General features: G+C 41.9%; 1 protein-coding gene across 2 annotated transcripts in view; it reads right to left on the minus strand.

The window, feature by feature from the left end:
* The window catches only part of nek10 (NIMA-related kinase 10), a 39,847-nt gene that overhangs the window by 20,950 nt on the left and 834 nt on the right, over nucleotides 1–18,063 (minus strand). The window contains exons 2-15 of one of the 2 annotated variants that reach the window (XM_072659523.1): nucleotides 15,182–15,267; nucleotides 15,037–15,097; nucleotides 14,656–14,768; nucleotides 13,955–14,053; nucleotides 12,377–12,461; nucleotides 12,211–12,252; nucleotides 9,738–9,816; nucleotides 9,575–9,642; nucleotides 7,318–7,397; nucleotides 7,146–7,232; nucleotides 5,621–5,845; nucleotides 2,658–2,797; nucleotides 1,375–1,436; nucleotides 1,189–1,266 (exon numbers count right to left, since the gene is read on the minus strand). In XM_072659523.1, the coding sequence (XP_072515624.1) occupies nucleotides 1,189–1,266; nucleotides 1,375–1,436; nucleotides 2,658–2,797; nucleotides 5,621–5,845; nucleotides 7,146–7,232; nucleotides 7,318–7,397; nucleotides 9,575–9,642; nucleotides 9,738–9,816; nucleotides 12,211–12,252; nucleotides 12,377–12,461; nucleotides 13,955–14,053; nucleotides 14,656–14,768; nucleotides 15,037–15,097; nucleotides 15,182–15,243 (1,281 nt within the window). In that variant the 5' untranslated portion in view covers nucleotides 15,244–15,267. Of the gene's footprint in view, nucleotides 1–1,188; nucleotides 1,267–1,374; nucleotides 1,437–2,657; nucleotides 2,798–5,620; nucleotides 5,846–7,145; nucleotides 7,233–7,317; nucleotides 7,398–9,574; nucleotides 9,643–9,737; nucleotides 9,817–12,210; nucleotides 12,253–12,376; nucleotides 12,462–13,954; nucleotides 14,054–14,655; nucleotides 14,769–15,036; nucleotides 15,098–15,181; nucleotides 15,268–18,063 lie in introns of those variants that run through there. The other variant, XM_072659529.1, reaches the window with a different exon arrangement.

The following is an 18,063-nucleotide window of genomic DNA, read 5'->3' on the forward strand; positions in this document are numbered from 1 at the left end:
ACACTGTCCCTACTGGGAAACATGGAGGAGGCTCTGTTATGTTCTGGGGCTGCTTTGCTGCATCTGGCACAGGGTGTCTTGAATCTGTGCAGGGTACAATGAAATCTCAAGACTATCAATGGATTCTAGAGAGAAATGTGCTGCTCAGTGTCAGAAAAAATGGGTCTTGCTCAGCATAATGACCCAAAACACACAGCTAAAAACACCCAAGAATGGCTAAGAGGAAAACATTGGACTATTCTGAAGTGGCTTTCTATGAGCCCTGACCTAAAGCCTATTGAGTATCTTTGGAAGGAGCTAAAACACGCCGTCTGGAAAAGGCAGCCTTCAAACCTGAGACCACTGGAGCAGTTTGCTCATGAGGAGTGGGCCAAAATACCTGCTGAGAGGTGCAGAAGTTTCATTGACAGTTACAGGAATTGTTTGATTGGAGTGATTGCCTCAAAAGGTTGTGCAACAAAATATTAAGTTAAGGGTACCATCATTTCTGTCCAGGCCTGTTTCATGATTTTATTTTTTTAAAATAACTCTGTTGAAGCACAGTGTCTGACTTTCATTGGTTAATTTTTATTTATTATTACTTTTGTCAGATTCAAGTAATTTCTGGCAGGTAGTGGTGTTAGCTGTTGCACCACACCAATCACTTCAGCATTTCAGCAACCAATAGTGTCATTTCTCGTTATTCTTTTCCCAGTTCAGATCACCAGCACCTAATTTTAATGGTAGCTGCTTTGGTAGCTAAAAAAACACCTGGACATAATGCAGCCCATAAGGCCATAAGGCCAAAGGTCACACTAAGGGTGCCTACAGGATGCTTGTGAGCACCCCTCTGAACCTCAAAGTGAGGAACGGGACACTGTATGTTTTTTTTTAGATATATAAATCAAGTCCAATGTCAAAGTTGGTGATTCCCTGCTTATCCCCTTAACACTCCAAGGCTTATTACACACTATGGTGTATTACTCAGTAACTACAGAGACTTCTGTACAAACTGGTGGGGCTATTCTCTGGTAATAGACATTTGTCTATCTGCTGGTGGACCAGCTGGAGGCTTTTTAAGGGGTTAAAGGCTTTTGTTCCCTACATTTGTATTTCTGTATAGAAATGAATGAGATCAGACTTAGGCTCAGACTTCCCATCTTGGAGCCGTCCCTTAATATAACAGTCTACTGTTGAAATCTGATGTACCTGCAGTGATGCTGCCTTTGGTCCTGTCTCTGAGCCTTGGGGCAGTATCAGCTTGCCTATGATGTACACCCCGTTCTCCTGGGACAGAAGGAGACATTACATGTCATTGCTTTTGGACATGAGAGATTTAGACGGAGCAGATCAATAGAAATGTGTCCATCTCTGGCACTGGACCGTTTCAGGTACCTGCACTACAAGGTGGGCTGCGGTGTCATCCAGCGCCAGCTCCGTTATTGCAGCGCAGCAGGCTGGTGGCGGAGAGGAAGGCAGAGAGTCAGGTAAGTCAAATGTAATCCAGGCGGGAGGATGGAAAGGGGTAAACTGTACGACCCTCCCTGGTCAAACTTTAAATATATTGGTTAACGTTTGATAGTCAGTGTTTAATTACATGAGTGCACACTTACTGTCTGGCCCTAAATGGTCAGTTGTGTGTGACAGTGGCTTATATTTACAGTTTGACCCTAGAAGGGCCATTTTAATTAAAATTTGTTTATATTTGCAGTGTTTCTCAGGATGGTCAATTTTGGGTTGCAATGACTTATATTTACTTTGTGGCCCCTGGTTGTTTAATTTGGATTACATTGGTTTACATTTACTGAGGGGCCCCTGGTTGATAATTTGGGTAACATTGGTTATTTACTATGTGGCCCCTGGTTGTTAATTATGGATTACATTGGTTTACATTTACTGTGGGGCCCCTGGTTGATAATTTGGGTAACATTGGTTATTTACTATGTGGCCCCTGGTTGTTAATTTTGGATTACATTGGTTTACATTTACTGAGGGGCCCCTGGTTGATAATATGGGTAACATTGGTTATTTACTATGTGACCCCTGGTTGTTAATTTTGGATTACATTGGTTTACATTTACTGAGGGGCCCCTGGTTGTTAATTTTGGATTACATTGGTTTACATGTACTGAGGGGCCCCTATTTGATAAATTGGGGTTACATTTGTAATTTACTATGTGGTCTCTGATTGTTAGTTTTGTGTTAATTGGGTTTACACTGACTGTGTGGCCCCTGGTTGATCATTTGGGCTACAATAGTTATTTACAATGTGGCCCCTGGTTGTTAATCTTGGATTACATTGGTCTACATTATTTGTGTGGCCCTAGATGATCAATAGTTTACATTTACTGTGTGGCCCCCAATATTCATTGTTGGGTTATGTTAGTTTGCATTTACTGTGTGGCCCCTGGTTCTGAATTTTGGGTTACATTGGTTCACACTTAGTGTGTGGCCCTTGATTATCATTTTATTGGTTTATATTTTCTATGAGGCCCTTGATTTACACACTACATACCACACCAAGCTGTTAGGTCTCGCGCTCCGTCACTTCTGCATTGGGGGGGGTGGAGGCTCAGCGGTTAGAGCACCAGGCTATTGACGACAAGCTGCCACTGCTGGGCTTTTGAGCAAGGCCCTCTCTTAGCCCTCACTACTCAACACAGAGTGTTGGTGCTCACCAGCATAGAGGGACATGATGTTCTCCTCTGCCTCCACTGGACTCGGCTCCTCAGGAACATGCTGTCTGTGCAAGCGACCAGCTGCGTTAGCACTAGAGAGGATCTCTATGGATGAGCGATCAGACACATACACTCGCTCTCTGGGGAGAAAGACACACACACACACACACACACACACACACACACACAGACAGGGTTTGGTTAACATGTCAAATGCTCGTGCTCATTGCTATCTTACTTTCCGCCAACGGTCTATTATCACTTCATCTGCCTGTGTGGTTTAAACAGCAGCGCTGCTTGTGAATATATCTACGCTGATGGGCGCGGTGGTCTCAGAAATGAGGGGTGTTCAGGTCAATTTCTGGAGTATTGCCGAAGAGTTGTCACTATTTATATATACATACAGATAAATATGTACATATGTATACATATATATATATATATATATATATATATATATATATATATATATATATACACACACACACAGACACGCACTATTTCATCTGTGTATATATATTTGTATTTTTTTTTTTTGCTTATATTTCTATTTCTATATTTTCATATTTTTATATTTTATTTTTTAACTTAAATGTAACTTATTCTATTTTTATTTTTTTATTTTATTTTTCTTTTGCACTTTACTTTATTAAGTTAAGGTTTAGTTAAGTTTAAATGTAGATCTTTATTGTATAGCTTTGATGTGGGCAGACTGTCAAAAAAGCATTTCACTGCAAGTTATACTGTGTATTACTATGTATGTGACAAATAAAATTTGATTTGATTTTGATATATATATATATATATATATATTTTTTTTTTTTTTTTTTTTTTTTTTTTTTTTGTGGACACCCCATTTAATAAACAAAGATGCAAATACACACACACACAGCTTACTACATAGTCCTTGTAGTGAAGTACTGCCAATAGAATAAGACTCTCTGGAGCAGATAAACATTATAAACCTACTGGCACCATTCTGCCTAATGCCTGGTGTTGGCTAGAGGGGTGTAAAGCAGCATTGAGCTGTGGAGCAGTGGAATAACTGTGTTCTCAGGAATGATGGATGGTGGTGCTCCATCCAGTACTTTTGGGATGAGTTGGGGAGTTAGTTGGGGATGATGAGGTGGGGTGGTGATCATCATCCAACATCCTGACCTCACAAACACTTTTGTCGATGAATGCAATCAAATCCTCACAGCAATGCTCCACCAAATCTAGTAGAAATCCTTCTTCCCTGGACAGTAGAGACAGTTACTCCAACAAAAGCAGGATCAACTCTGAAGAAACAATGAAAGAGTAGGTGTCCCAATACTTTTGTCTATATAGTGTGTGTTCACTTCATATTCATTCACTGTTTAGACACACGCATACACACTGCAAACCACGTATGATGTATATATACACACTCAAGCCCTCTTCCTAACCACAGGGCTGCTCTTGGCCGGAGATACTGACGGATGTAAAACCCCAGCAACACCCTTTGCAACACTCACGCTATTCTACCACAAAGATGTCAGTGTCACTGCTGTGCTGCTGTTCCACCACCCTAATAATATCTGATCAACAGCAGTCCTATGGTCAGAAACAGACTAGTGATAAATCAAGGAGTGATAAAAGTAGAGGAACTCAAAAAAGAGGTTGGGCTACACCAAACTGAACTCATCGGGCCTTTTGTGCGTGGATGGATGGATGTGAGTGGATGGATGGATGTGAGTGGATGGATGGATGTGAGTGGATGTATGGGTGTGAGTGGATGGATGGATGGATGTGAGTGGATGGTTGGGTGTGAGTGGATGGATGGATGGGTGTAAGTGGACGGATGGATGGGTGTAAGTGGACAGATGGATGGGTGTAAGTGGATGGATGGATGGGTGTAAGTGGACGGATGGATGGGTGTGAGTGGACAGATGGATGGGTGTAAGTGGATGGATGGATGGGTGTAAGTGGAAGGATGGGTGTAAGTGGATGGATGGATGGGTGTAAGTGAAAGGATGGGTGTAAGTGGATGAATGGATGGGTGTAAGTGGAAGGATGGGTGTAAGTGGATGGATGGATGGGTGTAAGTGGATGGATGGATGGGTGTAAGTGGAAGGATGGGTGTAAGTGGATGAATGGATGGGTGTAAGTGGATGGATGGATGGGTGTAAGTGGAAGGATGGGTGTAAGTGGATGAATGGATGGGTGTAAGTGGAAGGATGGGTGTAAGTGGATGAATGGATGGGTGTAAGTGGAAGGATGGGTGTAAGTGGATGGATGGATGGGTGTAAGTGGATGAATGGATGGGTGTAAGTGGAAGGATGGGTGTAAGTGGATGAATGGATGGGTGTAAGTGGAAGGATGGGTGTAAGTGGATGAATGGATGGGTGTAAGTGGAAGGATGGGTGTAAGTGGATGGATGGATGGGTGTAAGTGGATGAATGGATGGGTGTAAGTGGAAGGATGGGTGTAAGTGGATGGATGGATGGGTGTAAGTGGAAGGATGGGTGTAAGTGGAAGGATGGGTGTACCCTTCTAGCCCATGCCTGGCATTAGGCATGTTGATCTGTTTCAGACAGTCCTATTCTTTTGGCAGTACTACTCTAGACAACACAAGACACCATTTCCCACATTCCGTGTTGAACACAGGCCTATTTAACCTATTTGCACACACTAGTGATCAAACACACACAGTGACAGTGTGCACACGCTGCGGTGCCCGGGGAGCAGGGAGGGTGAAGGGCCTTGCTCGAGGGCACAACACTGGCAGCTTGCCAAGGGCTATTGTCATCTATAGCCCGGTGCTGTAACCACTGAACCACCACTGCCCATCCGTCTGTAAAAAGAACCCTTTCGATGCTTAAATTTGTGGAAAATCTTTTAAAATAGGTTCTAGATAGCACCAAAAACGGGTTCCCCTATCTTTACGATTCAAAGACCCTTTTTGCTTAGTGTGCAGTGTGTAATAGAGGAGCTGTGCCGACCCGTGCAAGATGTGCAGGAGCTGCTGGACTCCGCCCCAGGCGCGGATGACTGCGCTGGTGTGCGGATCCTGACACAGCTGGACCAGCACCCACACCGAGCTCCACAGCAGCTTCAGGTCATCCTCATGGAGCATGCTCAGCAGCACAGGAACGCCCTCACACTGACACACTTGCTCCCGCACACACGGCACCGGACACAGCAGCCGTAGAAGCTCTGCACTCAGCCTATAGGGGGCGCACATGCAAAGTTCATGAATGGTTTACATTTGCCTTAAGTTAATCAATTAACTAGACTGGGTGCAGAATGGTTGTGCAGCTTAAGTGGTTCCCACTTCCAGAAAAATCCTATGGTGTTGCTAAGTGGTTGATATGATGTTGCTATGGTATCCCAGGTAGTTGCTATGGTATTGTTAACCTTCTTTTAATAAAAGTCAAAGTAAAAATATTTTATTTTGGAGCATTTCTATGTTTAGTGGTTGGTAGCTGGTTGCTATGGTGTTGCTAGGTGGCTGCTAAGATATTGCTAGTTGGTTGCAGGAATATCGCTAATTACAGTTAGTAGGCAGGTGCTATAGCGTTGCTAGGTGATCAAATGATTACTTTGTCAGTAGTTAACAATAGTTTATTTACCTATAACTAGTAATAGGAAGTGGTTATTATGGACCTGCTTAGAGGTTGCTAGGGTATCCCAGAGTTGCTGTGGCATCCCAGGTAGTTGTAATGGAGCTGCTAGATAGTTGGTAGGTGCTTGCTCTGCTATGGTGTTGCTATGGACTTTCTTAGTGGTTGCTAGGGTGTTGCTAGGTAGTCGCTAGATGACTGCATTGATGATGGTTGTGATCGGGTTGCTAAGTTGTTAGTAGGTGGTTGCTATGATGCTCTTAGGTGTCTGCTATGCTATCCCAGAGGATTATTGAAGTGGTTAGTAGATGAATGCTATAATGTTGCTTCGTGGTTGCTGTGGAATGGCAGGTGGTTTCTATGGTGTCGCTGAGTGGTTGCTAGGGTGTTGCTTGGTAGTCGCTAGATGATTGCGACGGTGTCCCAGATGGTTGTGATTGGGTTGCTATGTTGTTGGTAGGTGGTTGCTATGATGTTCTTAGGTGTCTGCTATGCTATCCCAGACGATTATTGAAGTGGTTAGTAGACGGATGCTATAATGTTGCTTCGTGGTTGTTGTGGAATGGCAGGTGGTTTCTATGGTGTCGCTGAGTGGTTGTTAGGGTGTTGCTAGGTGTTTGGTAGGCAGTTACTGCAATGTCTCAGATGGATGCTAGAGTGTTGCCAAGGGGTTGCCATGCATGTGCTTATATTATCTATATACTATAGCTTTAGAAAGGTGCAGTAGCCTTCGTACCCCATGCATTCCTATAGGATGAACTGCTATGCAACCATATCTGTTTGAGACCCTAAATGTAAAGTGTTACATATTGTTGCAATAATTGATAACAAACAAACAAACAAACTTCATAATGGATATTGTAAGTTGTAAACTAAGGGAGAAGGTTATTTATGTTAATTTTACCTTTTTGATAACATGTCATATTCCTGCAGTATCATAAGAAGATGCTCCACAACGGACAGCTCTCCAATCGGCTCTTTACACACAGGGCTAGAAAACAATGTCATATTTGAATAGACGTCTTAAACAGAGTAAAACCGTGTACTATTCTGAGTGGACTGTATTTTAAACACACCTGTCTGCTAGAGTAGTGAGGGCCAGGAGAGCACCCAATAACACATTACTGTCCCGTGCAGAAAGCAGCTTTACCAGAGTCTGTGTACAGAAAGGTAAAACACAGCCAGTTCAACATGTGACCTATGGGTGCTAACTTCCCCAATACATTCAGTTGTGTTGGCAACTGTTATCCACTATTATGGATTGCATCACCTCCAAATTGGGAAAACCCACTGACCAGGAAAATTCCTCAACGTCCCAATGGTCAGTCCACAAAAGAACCCTTTCAATGCTTAAACTGTTCTTTGCCTGGTTGTGTTTTTCACATTGTATTCGGAAATTATTCTTCGTAGAAATGGTTCTATATAGCAGCAAAAAGTGTATAGTACATGTCTAGTAGATAGATTTCATGGACAGCAGAGACAGTTACTCCAACAACAAAAGCAGGATACACTCAGGATACAGAGGATACACAGGAAACAATGAAAAAGTAGGTGTCCCAATATTTTTGTCCATATAGTGCGTGTATGAATGTACAAAACGTCCATATTCACTGTTCAGACACACACATACACACTGTAGTAGGATAGTAGATAGTAGTAGGATGTGATGTTGCTATGGTGTCCCAGGTAGTTGCTATGGTATAGCTAACCTTCTTTTAATGAAAGTCAAAATAAAAATATTTTATTTTGGAGCTTTTTTACCTCTAGTGGTTGGTAGCTGGTTGCTATGGTTTTGCTAGGTGGCTGCTAAGGTGTTGCTAGGTGGCTGCTAAGATGTTGCTAGTCGGATACACTCTTTATAATCCCCTCGATTTCAGAAGAAACAATGAAAGAGTAGGTGTCCCAATATTTTTGTCCATATAGTGCATGTATAAACATACAAAATGCCCATATTCACTATTCAGACACACACATACACACTGTAGTAGGATAGTAGTAGGATATAATGTTGCTTTGGTGTCCCAGGTAGTTGCTATGGTATTGCTAACCTTCTTTTAATGAAAGTCTAAGTAAAAATATTTTATTTTGGAGCATTCTATCTCTAGTGGTTGGTAGCTGGTTGCTATGGTGTTGGTAGGTGGCTGCTAAGATGTTGCTAGTCGGATACACTCTATAACCCTCTCGATTTCAGAAGAAACAATAAAAGAGTAGGTGTCCCAATATTTTTGTCCATATACTGTGTGTATGAACGTATAAAACATTCATAACATTCACTGTTCAGACACACACACACACACACACACATACACTGTAGTAGTATAGTAGTAGATAGTAGATAGTAGTAGGACTCCATGACACCACTCGTAATTAATGAGGTCAGCTAGGTTAAGCTGCACTGCCGACATAGGCACACTATGGCAAGTGCCGTCCGAGATACAAGAGATACATAATGCTGGTTCGATCCCGGGTCAGCAGCCGGAGTCAGGGGTGGGTTGATGGCACTTCCTCCCCACATCATTTCTAGTCTGTTAGCTGTTGTATCAAAAATGGGGAGCTGTGCTTTCCTCAGAGCGCGTTGGCTACCTGGCAATGCAGTGTTGGGGGCGTTGCTAGTGGCAGGGGGAGTTCACATGAATGACATGACAAATTGGGTGGAGAATGGAGTAAAACTACCAAAAAATCTTAAAAAAAAACCCTCAAATTTAAGATCCAAGTAATGTCAATTTTACTAGACCTATGAAATTTGTACTGGTGGTAATATCACACCTGAAATCTTCTCATTTCTACTGGGAAAAACTGCAGTACAGAAATTTTGCGTTTGCCTCCTCTAGGCCAGTCTGATTAGATTCAAGGGTTGATTTTACATTTACATTTATTTACACTTACGGCATTTAGCTGACGCTCTTATCCAGAGCGACTTACAAGGTGACTCGTATTACAGAGGAGGGCTAATGTAGTGTTAGGAGTCTTGCCCAAGGACCCTTATTGGTGTAGCGCAGCATAGAGGTCACCCAGACCGGGAATCAAACCCCAGTCTCCAATGTGGTGTGGTTGATTTGAGGGTTCAATTCCCGGTCTGGGTGACTATGCTGCGCTACACCAATAAGAGTCCTTGAGTAAGACTCCTAACACTACACTGACCCTCCTCTGTAGTACAAGTAACCTTGTAAGTCTGCTAAAGGCCTTCAATGTTTAATGTAAATGCTATGCAGTGCTATGAGAAATCTGCATCAGATTAACACATGCATCAGCACCAGGGTCTGTGCTACGTTCCGACCATTAACACCTTTTTTTTTCATTTGTAAAGTCATTTTGAAGTAGCGTTCATCTGACCTTCTGAGCTTCACATTCAGTCACCCACGGCCTCTGATCTTCAATTATGGACATTTTCTGACACATGTCTGCAAGAGAAAAGGGAGAGAAAATGAAACAACAGGAAGCTTTTCGGCTTTGAATGCTTTGTTTGCTTGACGTGGTTAGATAACTCGTAACTCACGGGTCATGGTCACCAGTTGTTCTGTTTCCAGTGCTTGGTCCCCATTCCCCAGATATGAACTGGCCACTGTCTCCATGTACTGAAAAACATCCACTGCATGCTCAGCATTTCCACATTCTTTGTGCCAGAACAGTTCAACTATGTTTTTTTAAAAGGCCATATCATAGAAATATGATTTTTCATTGTTTAATTAAGAATGTATATAGTCTATAAAGATACCCTTATCTAGCACTTTATTAGGAACACCTAATGGTTAATTAAGCGATGCTCCTAGCGATGCAGTGTTGGGGGCATTGATAGTGGTAGGGGGAGTTCACATGAATGACATGGCAAATTGGGTGGAGAATGGATTAAAATTACAAATAAATTTAAGATCCAAGTAATTTTACTAGAAGAAACTATCAACTATGAAATTTGTACTGGTGGTAATATCACACCTGAAATCTTCATTTCTACTGGGAAAAACTGCAGTACAGAAATGTTGCGTTTGCCTCCTCTAGGCCAGTCTGATTAGATTTGAGGGTTGATTTAACATTTACATTTATTTACATTAATGGCATCAAATCAAACCCTCAAATCAACCACACCACATTGGAGACTGGGGTTTGATTCCTGGTCTGGGTGACTATGCTGCACCCCTGTATAAAACTCATTGGTGTAGTGCAGCATAGTCTCCCAGACTGGGAATCGAACCCCAGTCTCCAATGTGGTGTGGTTGATTTGAAGGTTTGATTTGAGACTCCTAACGCTACACTGGTCCACCTCTGTAATACGAGTCAACTTGGAAGTCGCTCTGGATAAGAGCGTCAACTAAATACCATAAATGTAAATAAAGCCCATATCATAGAAATATGATTTTTCATTGTTTATTTTTGAAAACTAAAGACTGTAAATAGTCTATAAAGATACCCTTATCTAGCACTTTATTAGGAACAGTTAATGGTTAATTAAGCGATGCTAGAGTACAACCCAGTTTAGTTCAATTAAAAAAACATTTTTGTAGAGACCTGAGTGTGAAGAACCTTTACACTGGTAGAGAATCGTTATTTTGACTTCTTTAAACCTTTAGAAGGTTCTTCACACATGCAACTCTTTTACAAAAATGGTTCCTTATGAAAGCAGAGGTGTCAAGTAAGTAAGTAAAAATACTACGGTACCTTATTTAAGTAGAAATGTTGGTTCTCTAAACTTTACTGGAGTAATTCCTTATTTTTCAGACTTTTCACTTCTACTTCTTACATTTTTACCCAATTATCTGAACTTTCTCCTCCTTACATTTTAAAAACAGCCTCGTTCCTCCTCTTTCATTTCCCTTTGTTTATTTATTTATTTATCCAGATCAATCTCTCCATCCGGAAAGTGTGAGTCTGATCGTGGTTGGATGAGAAGTATAAACAGACACCATTCTGACTCCCTATTGGTTTATAAGAGATCATCACACCTGCACACGTCCCGTCACTCTCCAGCGAGCTCACAGCAGACGTCTGTAGTCTAGTATGAAGACTGTGTCCGTGGCAGAGACTCAAGAGAGCTGCAGTGAAACGTCCCAACTGAGCCCCACATTTACATTCCCATAAAGCTTATTGATCACACGCCTCTGAAGTCTGACTTTCTGCAGCATCACAAAACTTCTAGACGCTCCTTTAATAGAGCTGATATTACTGAAATGCTTCATTTTCAATGGGCAGATCTGCAGCTGAAACAGGAGCCTAGTGCAGCCCAACATTTTTAACATCAACATTTTAATAGATCATTATAATATCAGATATTAATATTAATATACAACATTCTCCTCATTATGGCTTTTAGAAAAGTGTGGTTTTGGGGAGGGGGTGGGGGATAGTGCACTATAGACCCCTGTGGCGCGGCCTAAGCTTTCCGCCTTTGATTTCCTTCCATTACTTTTACTTTTCTGCTTGAAGTCGTTCTGAAACCAGTACTTTTACACTTTTACTGGAGTAAAAAGCTTCAGTTGATTCTTCAGCTTCTATAGAAGTCTTTCAAACCCTCGTATCTCCACTCACTTCTACCTGAGGAATGAATGGGAATTCCTTATTAGGTGTATTTTTAAGAGCGTCTAATCAGCAATGAATATAATCATGTAGTTACGGGGCCTGTAGCATTTCTTATGCTTTTCTTATGCTATTTCTTAAGAGACGGAAACACCTTGTTGGTCAACAAGGAGAATGGTCAGACTATGGTTAGAGCTGACAGAAAGGCTACAGTAGCTCAGATAACCACTCTGTACAACTGCGGAGAGCAGAAAAGCATCTCAGAATGAACAACACAATGAGTGTAAGCATTCCATGTGGTGTTTCCATTATTTTGTCTACTCCCTGTATAGTCAGTTTAGCCACACCCATTCAATATAGCCCTGCCCATTCCCATTGAAGTTGCAAAGGGTGTTTGAATAAGGCCCGAGACAGGAAAGCCATTAGCAAGATATTCCCATTCCATACATGCCCGGCTTTACCTTTGCAAGGTGACTTAATCCATGTAGCTCATAGAACACCTTCTGAAAAAGATCATTTAAAGGTTTAAAAGCCTAAACACAAGATGACTTTATACTACAAAATATTCATAGAAAGCATTAAACAAAAGACTTTAAATGTTTTTGAGGTTACAAAAGTGAGTTCTACCTGGTAACGAGGCTCTCTTATTAACAGTCTCAAGCAAATGAGGACTCTGAGGATATTTTCCAAAGAAGAATGGTGCAGCCATTCACTGAAATCAGTGATAAGTAAAAAAAATCATTTAAATAATGAGCATTTTGTGCCCTATTTTAACAATCTCCATTATAATTACTAATAATCTATGTAATTAAACTGTTGCCCCAAACCTAACTTTAACATACAGCTGCATTCAGAACTTTACACACACTCGTCATGGACTTACATTTGTTTGGAATGGTCAAACGCAATTCCAGAACCGCCAAGGCATAGGTCTGCAACACCAGTGTCACTGTCTACAATCAAGCGAATTTTACATCGCCATAGACCAAGAGGTTGCCATCCAAGAACGAAACCCCTGCTCTACAACTTTGACTAGTCTACAGCTGAACCACTTGGAAGATATATAGAAAAAGATAGAAGTAAAGCTGAGGCATTCAACCCAGAGAACACTGTACCAACTGTTAAGCATGATGGTGGGAGCATCGTATTTTTGGGCTGCTGTGCTGCCAGTGGAATTGGTACATTAAACAAAGGGTCTACCTCATAATTATTCCACATGACCTCAAACCATCAGCTAAATGGTGAAAACTTGAACACAGTTGGATGTTCAAACAGGACAAAGAACCCAAACACACATTTGGAATAGATCAAGCAGGCTAACATAAAGCTTTTGGACTGGCCTTCCCAAAGTCCTGACCTCAAATATGTCAAGTCAAGTCAGGTGAAATGTATTTGTATAGCTTTTTACAACTGTTGTCGTCACAAAGCAGCTTTACATAATTAGTAATTAATAAAAGACAAAAAAAAAGAAATAACATAAGAAGACATGAAGGATCAGAGACCCCCAGTGAGCCCCAACGGCGACAGTGGCAAGAAAAAACTCCCTCAGAGCCGGAGGAAGAAACCTTGGGAGGAACCAAGACTCACAAGGGGGACCCGACCCGTCCTCCTCTGATCAGAACTATTAATAAATTATTAATAAAAGTTACCAAACCATCTAAAAACTGTTGAACTGCTCTGATCATAATCATAATATAATAATCATGGTGTAAATATGTGGATTGTGCTTAAGAGTGGGGTCCATGTCAGGAAACCAACATATTTCATTGAACCAATTCTGCCGAGATGAGAAGGTCAAATATCCAACCAGAATTCTGCCAGAAGCTTGTTGATGCCTACCAAAAGTGTTTGCTCAAAGTGCAACCTGCCAAAAAATACAGCTATCGAAATATAAGGTGAGCTGTATGTATATTTGTGACCCTGTATGTATAATTTTGACCCCCCAAATTATTGTTCATGCTTCTATTATTCTTAAGATGTATGTTGTCACTCATTCTGCCTCTGAAAAGAACAGTTAAAAAACTGGAAGCCCGATATTGCTATAACATTTACGTCCATGATGAGTGTCTGTAAACTTTTGACCACAACTGTATGTAGACTAACTAATTTTTTGAGTGTTTCCAATGGTCCATCCATTGTGAAATGTCCACACAAAGAAAAGGACAGGTGTTTTTAAATGTGTTAAAAAAATAAACAATACCAGACCTGCAATTGAGTCTGTTTTTGATGAGAGCCGTGAAGATGTCCAGGAAGAGGGCCTGATTATGGTGGTCAGCGAAACGCCTCTGATCTTTATACTTTGCGCTGATTTGAAAAAGCATCAGTTAAATTATATACACCAATCGCCCACAACATTAAAACCACCTGCCTAATATTGTATAGGCCTGCCTTGTGCCATCGCCACAGCTCTGACCCATCGAGGCATGGACTCCACAAGTCCTCTGAAGGCATCTTGTAGTATTTGGCACCAAGACATTAACAGCAGGTCCTGTACGTCCTGTAAGTCATGAGGTGGCACCATGACCCATAGATGGCCATGACCCTGTCACCAGTTCACCGGTTGTCTTTTCTTGAACCACTTTTGGTAGGTGCTGACCACTACATCCTGAGAACACCCTACATGACTTGCCTGATGTTTTGGAGATGTTCTGACCCAGTCGTCTAGAACATCACAGTTTGGTTCTTATCATAGTGTCTCAGACTCCTACTATTGACCATTTTTTTTATTTCCAATACATCAACCTAATATGTAGATCCCACCCCTTGACTGGTGCCATTGTAACCAGATTATCAATGATATTCACTTTGCCTGTCAGAGGTTTTAATGTTATGGCTGATCAGTGTATATCGTCAAACAGTATAACAGGAAACCAATAGGATCACAAAAATAAAGCATCATCGGGTACCTGAAGTTATCCAGCTCCGCTGCCTCTGTGGTCATGTGCCTCATGCTTTTCCGGTCCTCGTTTACATGGGGTGAGTTCTGCGGCTTTCGGCCTCTACACTGACCTGCCGTGACCTTTGAGGAACATCTAGCAGTTAGCGCTTGATTGAGGAACTTATAAAGAGCTCCTCAAGGGTTCCTAGCCTCCTCAAGGGTTCTAAATCAGGCCACAATGATCCAAAGAACCTTCAATGGTTGTATGCCTGGTTAAACATTGTAAATATTTGGATCTATCTAGCCCAGAAAAGGTTTACGATACTGTTACAAGTCAAAGAACCCACTTTAGGACTATATGGTGCCATTTTCTTTGAAGTGTAAGGCAGATTTTTATCAATGTCTGTACCTGTTGTTTAGAAAGAGGGGTCGAGACCAATGAAAGAAGCCTCTTGAGTTCAAGCAGCTCTCTGAAAGTCATTACACAGCATTTTAGTACAGATTTGAAGGATTTTTGATGAACAAACACTGGAACCCCTCCCAAAAACACTCACTTCTCCTTTGCTTTCAAGACTCCTTTATCATGTCTTCTGATTCCTCTGTCTGGTGGAGGCATTGTGAAAATGTCTCTCTCTCATCCCTGGAAAGAGAGTTTGATACATAGATTGCCGATTGACTTCAGGGACTAATGAGCAAAAGTAGCTACCAAGAAAAGCAAACAGTATATATTGAGTTTTGAACACTGGTATGCTGGTCAACCAGCACCACTCCAGCACCAGACCAGTATAAACCAGCATGTGTTGTGTTTTGAACACTGGTAGGCTGGTCAACCAGCACCACACCAGCACCAGACCAGTATAAACCAGTATATGCTGACTTTTGAACACCGGTATGCTGGTCAACCAGCACCAGACCAATATAAACCAGCATATATTGAGTTTTGAACACTGGTATGCTGGTCAACCAGCTTCACACCAGCACCAGACCAGTATAAACCAGCATATGCTGACTTTTAAACACTGGTATGCTGGTCAACCCGCACCACACCAGCACCAGACCAGTATAAACCAGCATATATTGAGTTTTGAACACTGGTATGCTGGTCAACCAACACCACACCAGTGCCAGACCAGTATAAACCAGTATATATTGAGTTTTGAACACTGGTATGTTGGTCAACCAACACCACACCAGTGCCAGACCAGTATAAACCAGTATATATTGAGTTTTAAACACTGGTATGATGGTAAACCAGCACCACACCAGCACCAGACCAGTATAAACCAGCATATAGTGAGTTTTGAACACTGATATGCTGGTCAACCCGCACCACACCAGTGCCAGACCAGTATAAACCAGTATATATTGAGTTTTGAACACTGGTATGCTGGTCAACCAACACCACACCAGCACCAGACCAGTATAAACCAGTATATATTGAGTTTTGAACACTGGTATGCTGGTCAACCAACACCACACCAGCACCAGACCAGTATAAACCAGCATATAGTGAGTTTTGAACACTGATATGCTGGTCAACCCGCACCACACCAGTGCCAGACCAGTATAAACCAGCATATATTGAGTTTTAAACACTGGTATGATGGTAAACCAGCACCACACCAACACCAGACCAGTATAAACCAGCATATATTGAGTTTTAAACACTGGTATGATGGTAAACCAGCACCACACCAGCACCAGACCAGTATAAACCAGCATATAGTGAGTTTTGAACACTGGTATGCTGGTCAACCAACACCACACCAGTGCCAGACCAGTATAAACCAGTATATATTGAGTTTTAAACACTGGTATGATGGTCAACCAACACCACACCAGCACCAGACCAGTATAAACCAGTATATATTGAGTTTTGAACACTGGTATGCTGGTAAACCAACACCACACCAGTGCCAGACCAGTATAAACCAGTATATATTGAGTTTTGAACACTGGTATGCTGGTCAACCAACACCACACCAGTGCCAGACCAGTATAAACCAGTATATATTGAGTTTTGAACACTGGTATGTTGGTCAACCAACACCACACCAGTGCCAGACCAGTATAAACCAGCATATAGTGAGTTTTGAACACTGATATGCTGGTCAACCCGCACCACACCAGTGCCAGACCAGTATAAACCAGCATATAGTGAGTTTTGAACACTGATATGCTGGTCAACCCGCACCACACCAGTGCCAGACCAGTATAAACCAGTATATATTGAGTTTTAAACACTGGTATGATGGTAAACCAGCACCACACCAGCACCAGACCAGTATAAACCAGCATATAGTGAGTTTTGAACACTGATATGCTGGTCAACCCGCACCACACCAGTGCCAGACCAGTATAAACCAGTATATATTGAGTTTTGAACACTGGTATGCTGGTCAACCAACACCACACCAGCACCAGACCAGTATAAACCAGTATATATTGAGTTTTGAACACTGGTATGCTGGTCAACCAACACCACACCAGCACCAGACCAGTATAAACCAGCATATAGTGAGTTTTGAACACTGATATGCTGGTCAACCAGCACCACACCAGCACCAGACCAGTATAAACCAGCATATATTGAGTTTTAAACACTGGTATGATGGTAAACCAACACCACACCAGCACCAGACCAGTATAAACGAGTATATATTGAGTTTTGAACACTGGTATGCTGGTCAACCAACACCACACCAGTGCCAGACCAGTATAAACCAGTATATATTGAGTTTTGAACACTGGTATGCTGGTCAACCAACACCACACCAGCACCAGACCAGTATAAACCAGTATATATTGAGTTTTGAACACTGGTATGCTGGTAAACCAGCACCACACCAGCACCAGACCAGTATAAACCAGTATATATTGAGTTTTGAACACTGGTATGCTGGTCAACCCGCACCACACCAGCACCAGACCAGTATAAACCAGCATATAGTGAGTTTTGAACACTGCTATGCTGGTCAACCAGCACCACACCAGCACCAGACCAGTATAAACCAGTATATATTGAGTTTTGAACACTGGTATGCTGGTCAACCAGCACCACACCAGCACCAGACCAGTATAAACCAGTATATATTGAGTTTTGAACACTGGTATGCTGGTCAACCAGCACCACACCAGCACCAGACCAGTATAAACCAGTATATATTGAGTTTTGAACACTGGTATGCTGGTAAACCAACACCACACCAGCACCAGACCAGTATAAACCAGTATATATTGAGTTTTGAACACTGGTATGCTGGTCAACCAGCACCACACCAGCACCAGACCAGTATAAACCAGTATATTTTGAGTTTTGAACACTGGTATGCTGGTCAACCAACACCACACCAGCACCAGACCAGTATAAACCAGTATATATTGAGTTTTGAACACTGGTATGCTGGTCAACCAACACCACACCAGCACCAGACCA

This window comes from Salminus brasiliensis, chromosome 1 (genome assembly GCF_030463535.1).
Source record: "Salminus brasiliensis chromosome 1, fSalBra1.hap2, whole genome shotgun sequence".
Taxonomy (NCBI): Eukaryota; Metazoa; Chordata; class Actinopteri; order Characiformes; family Bryconidae; genus Salminus; species Salminus brasiliensis.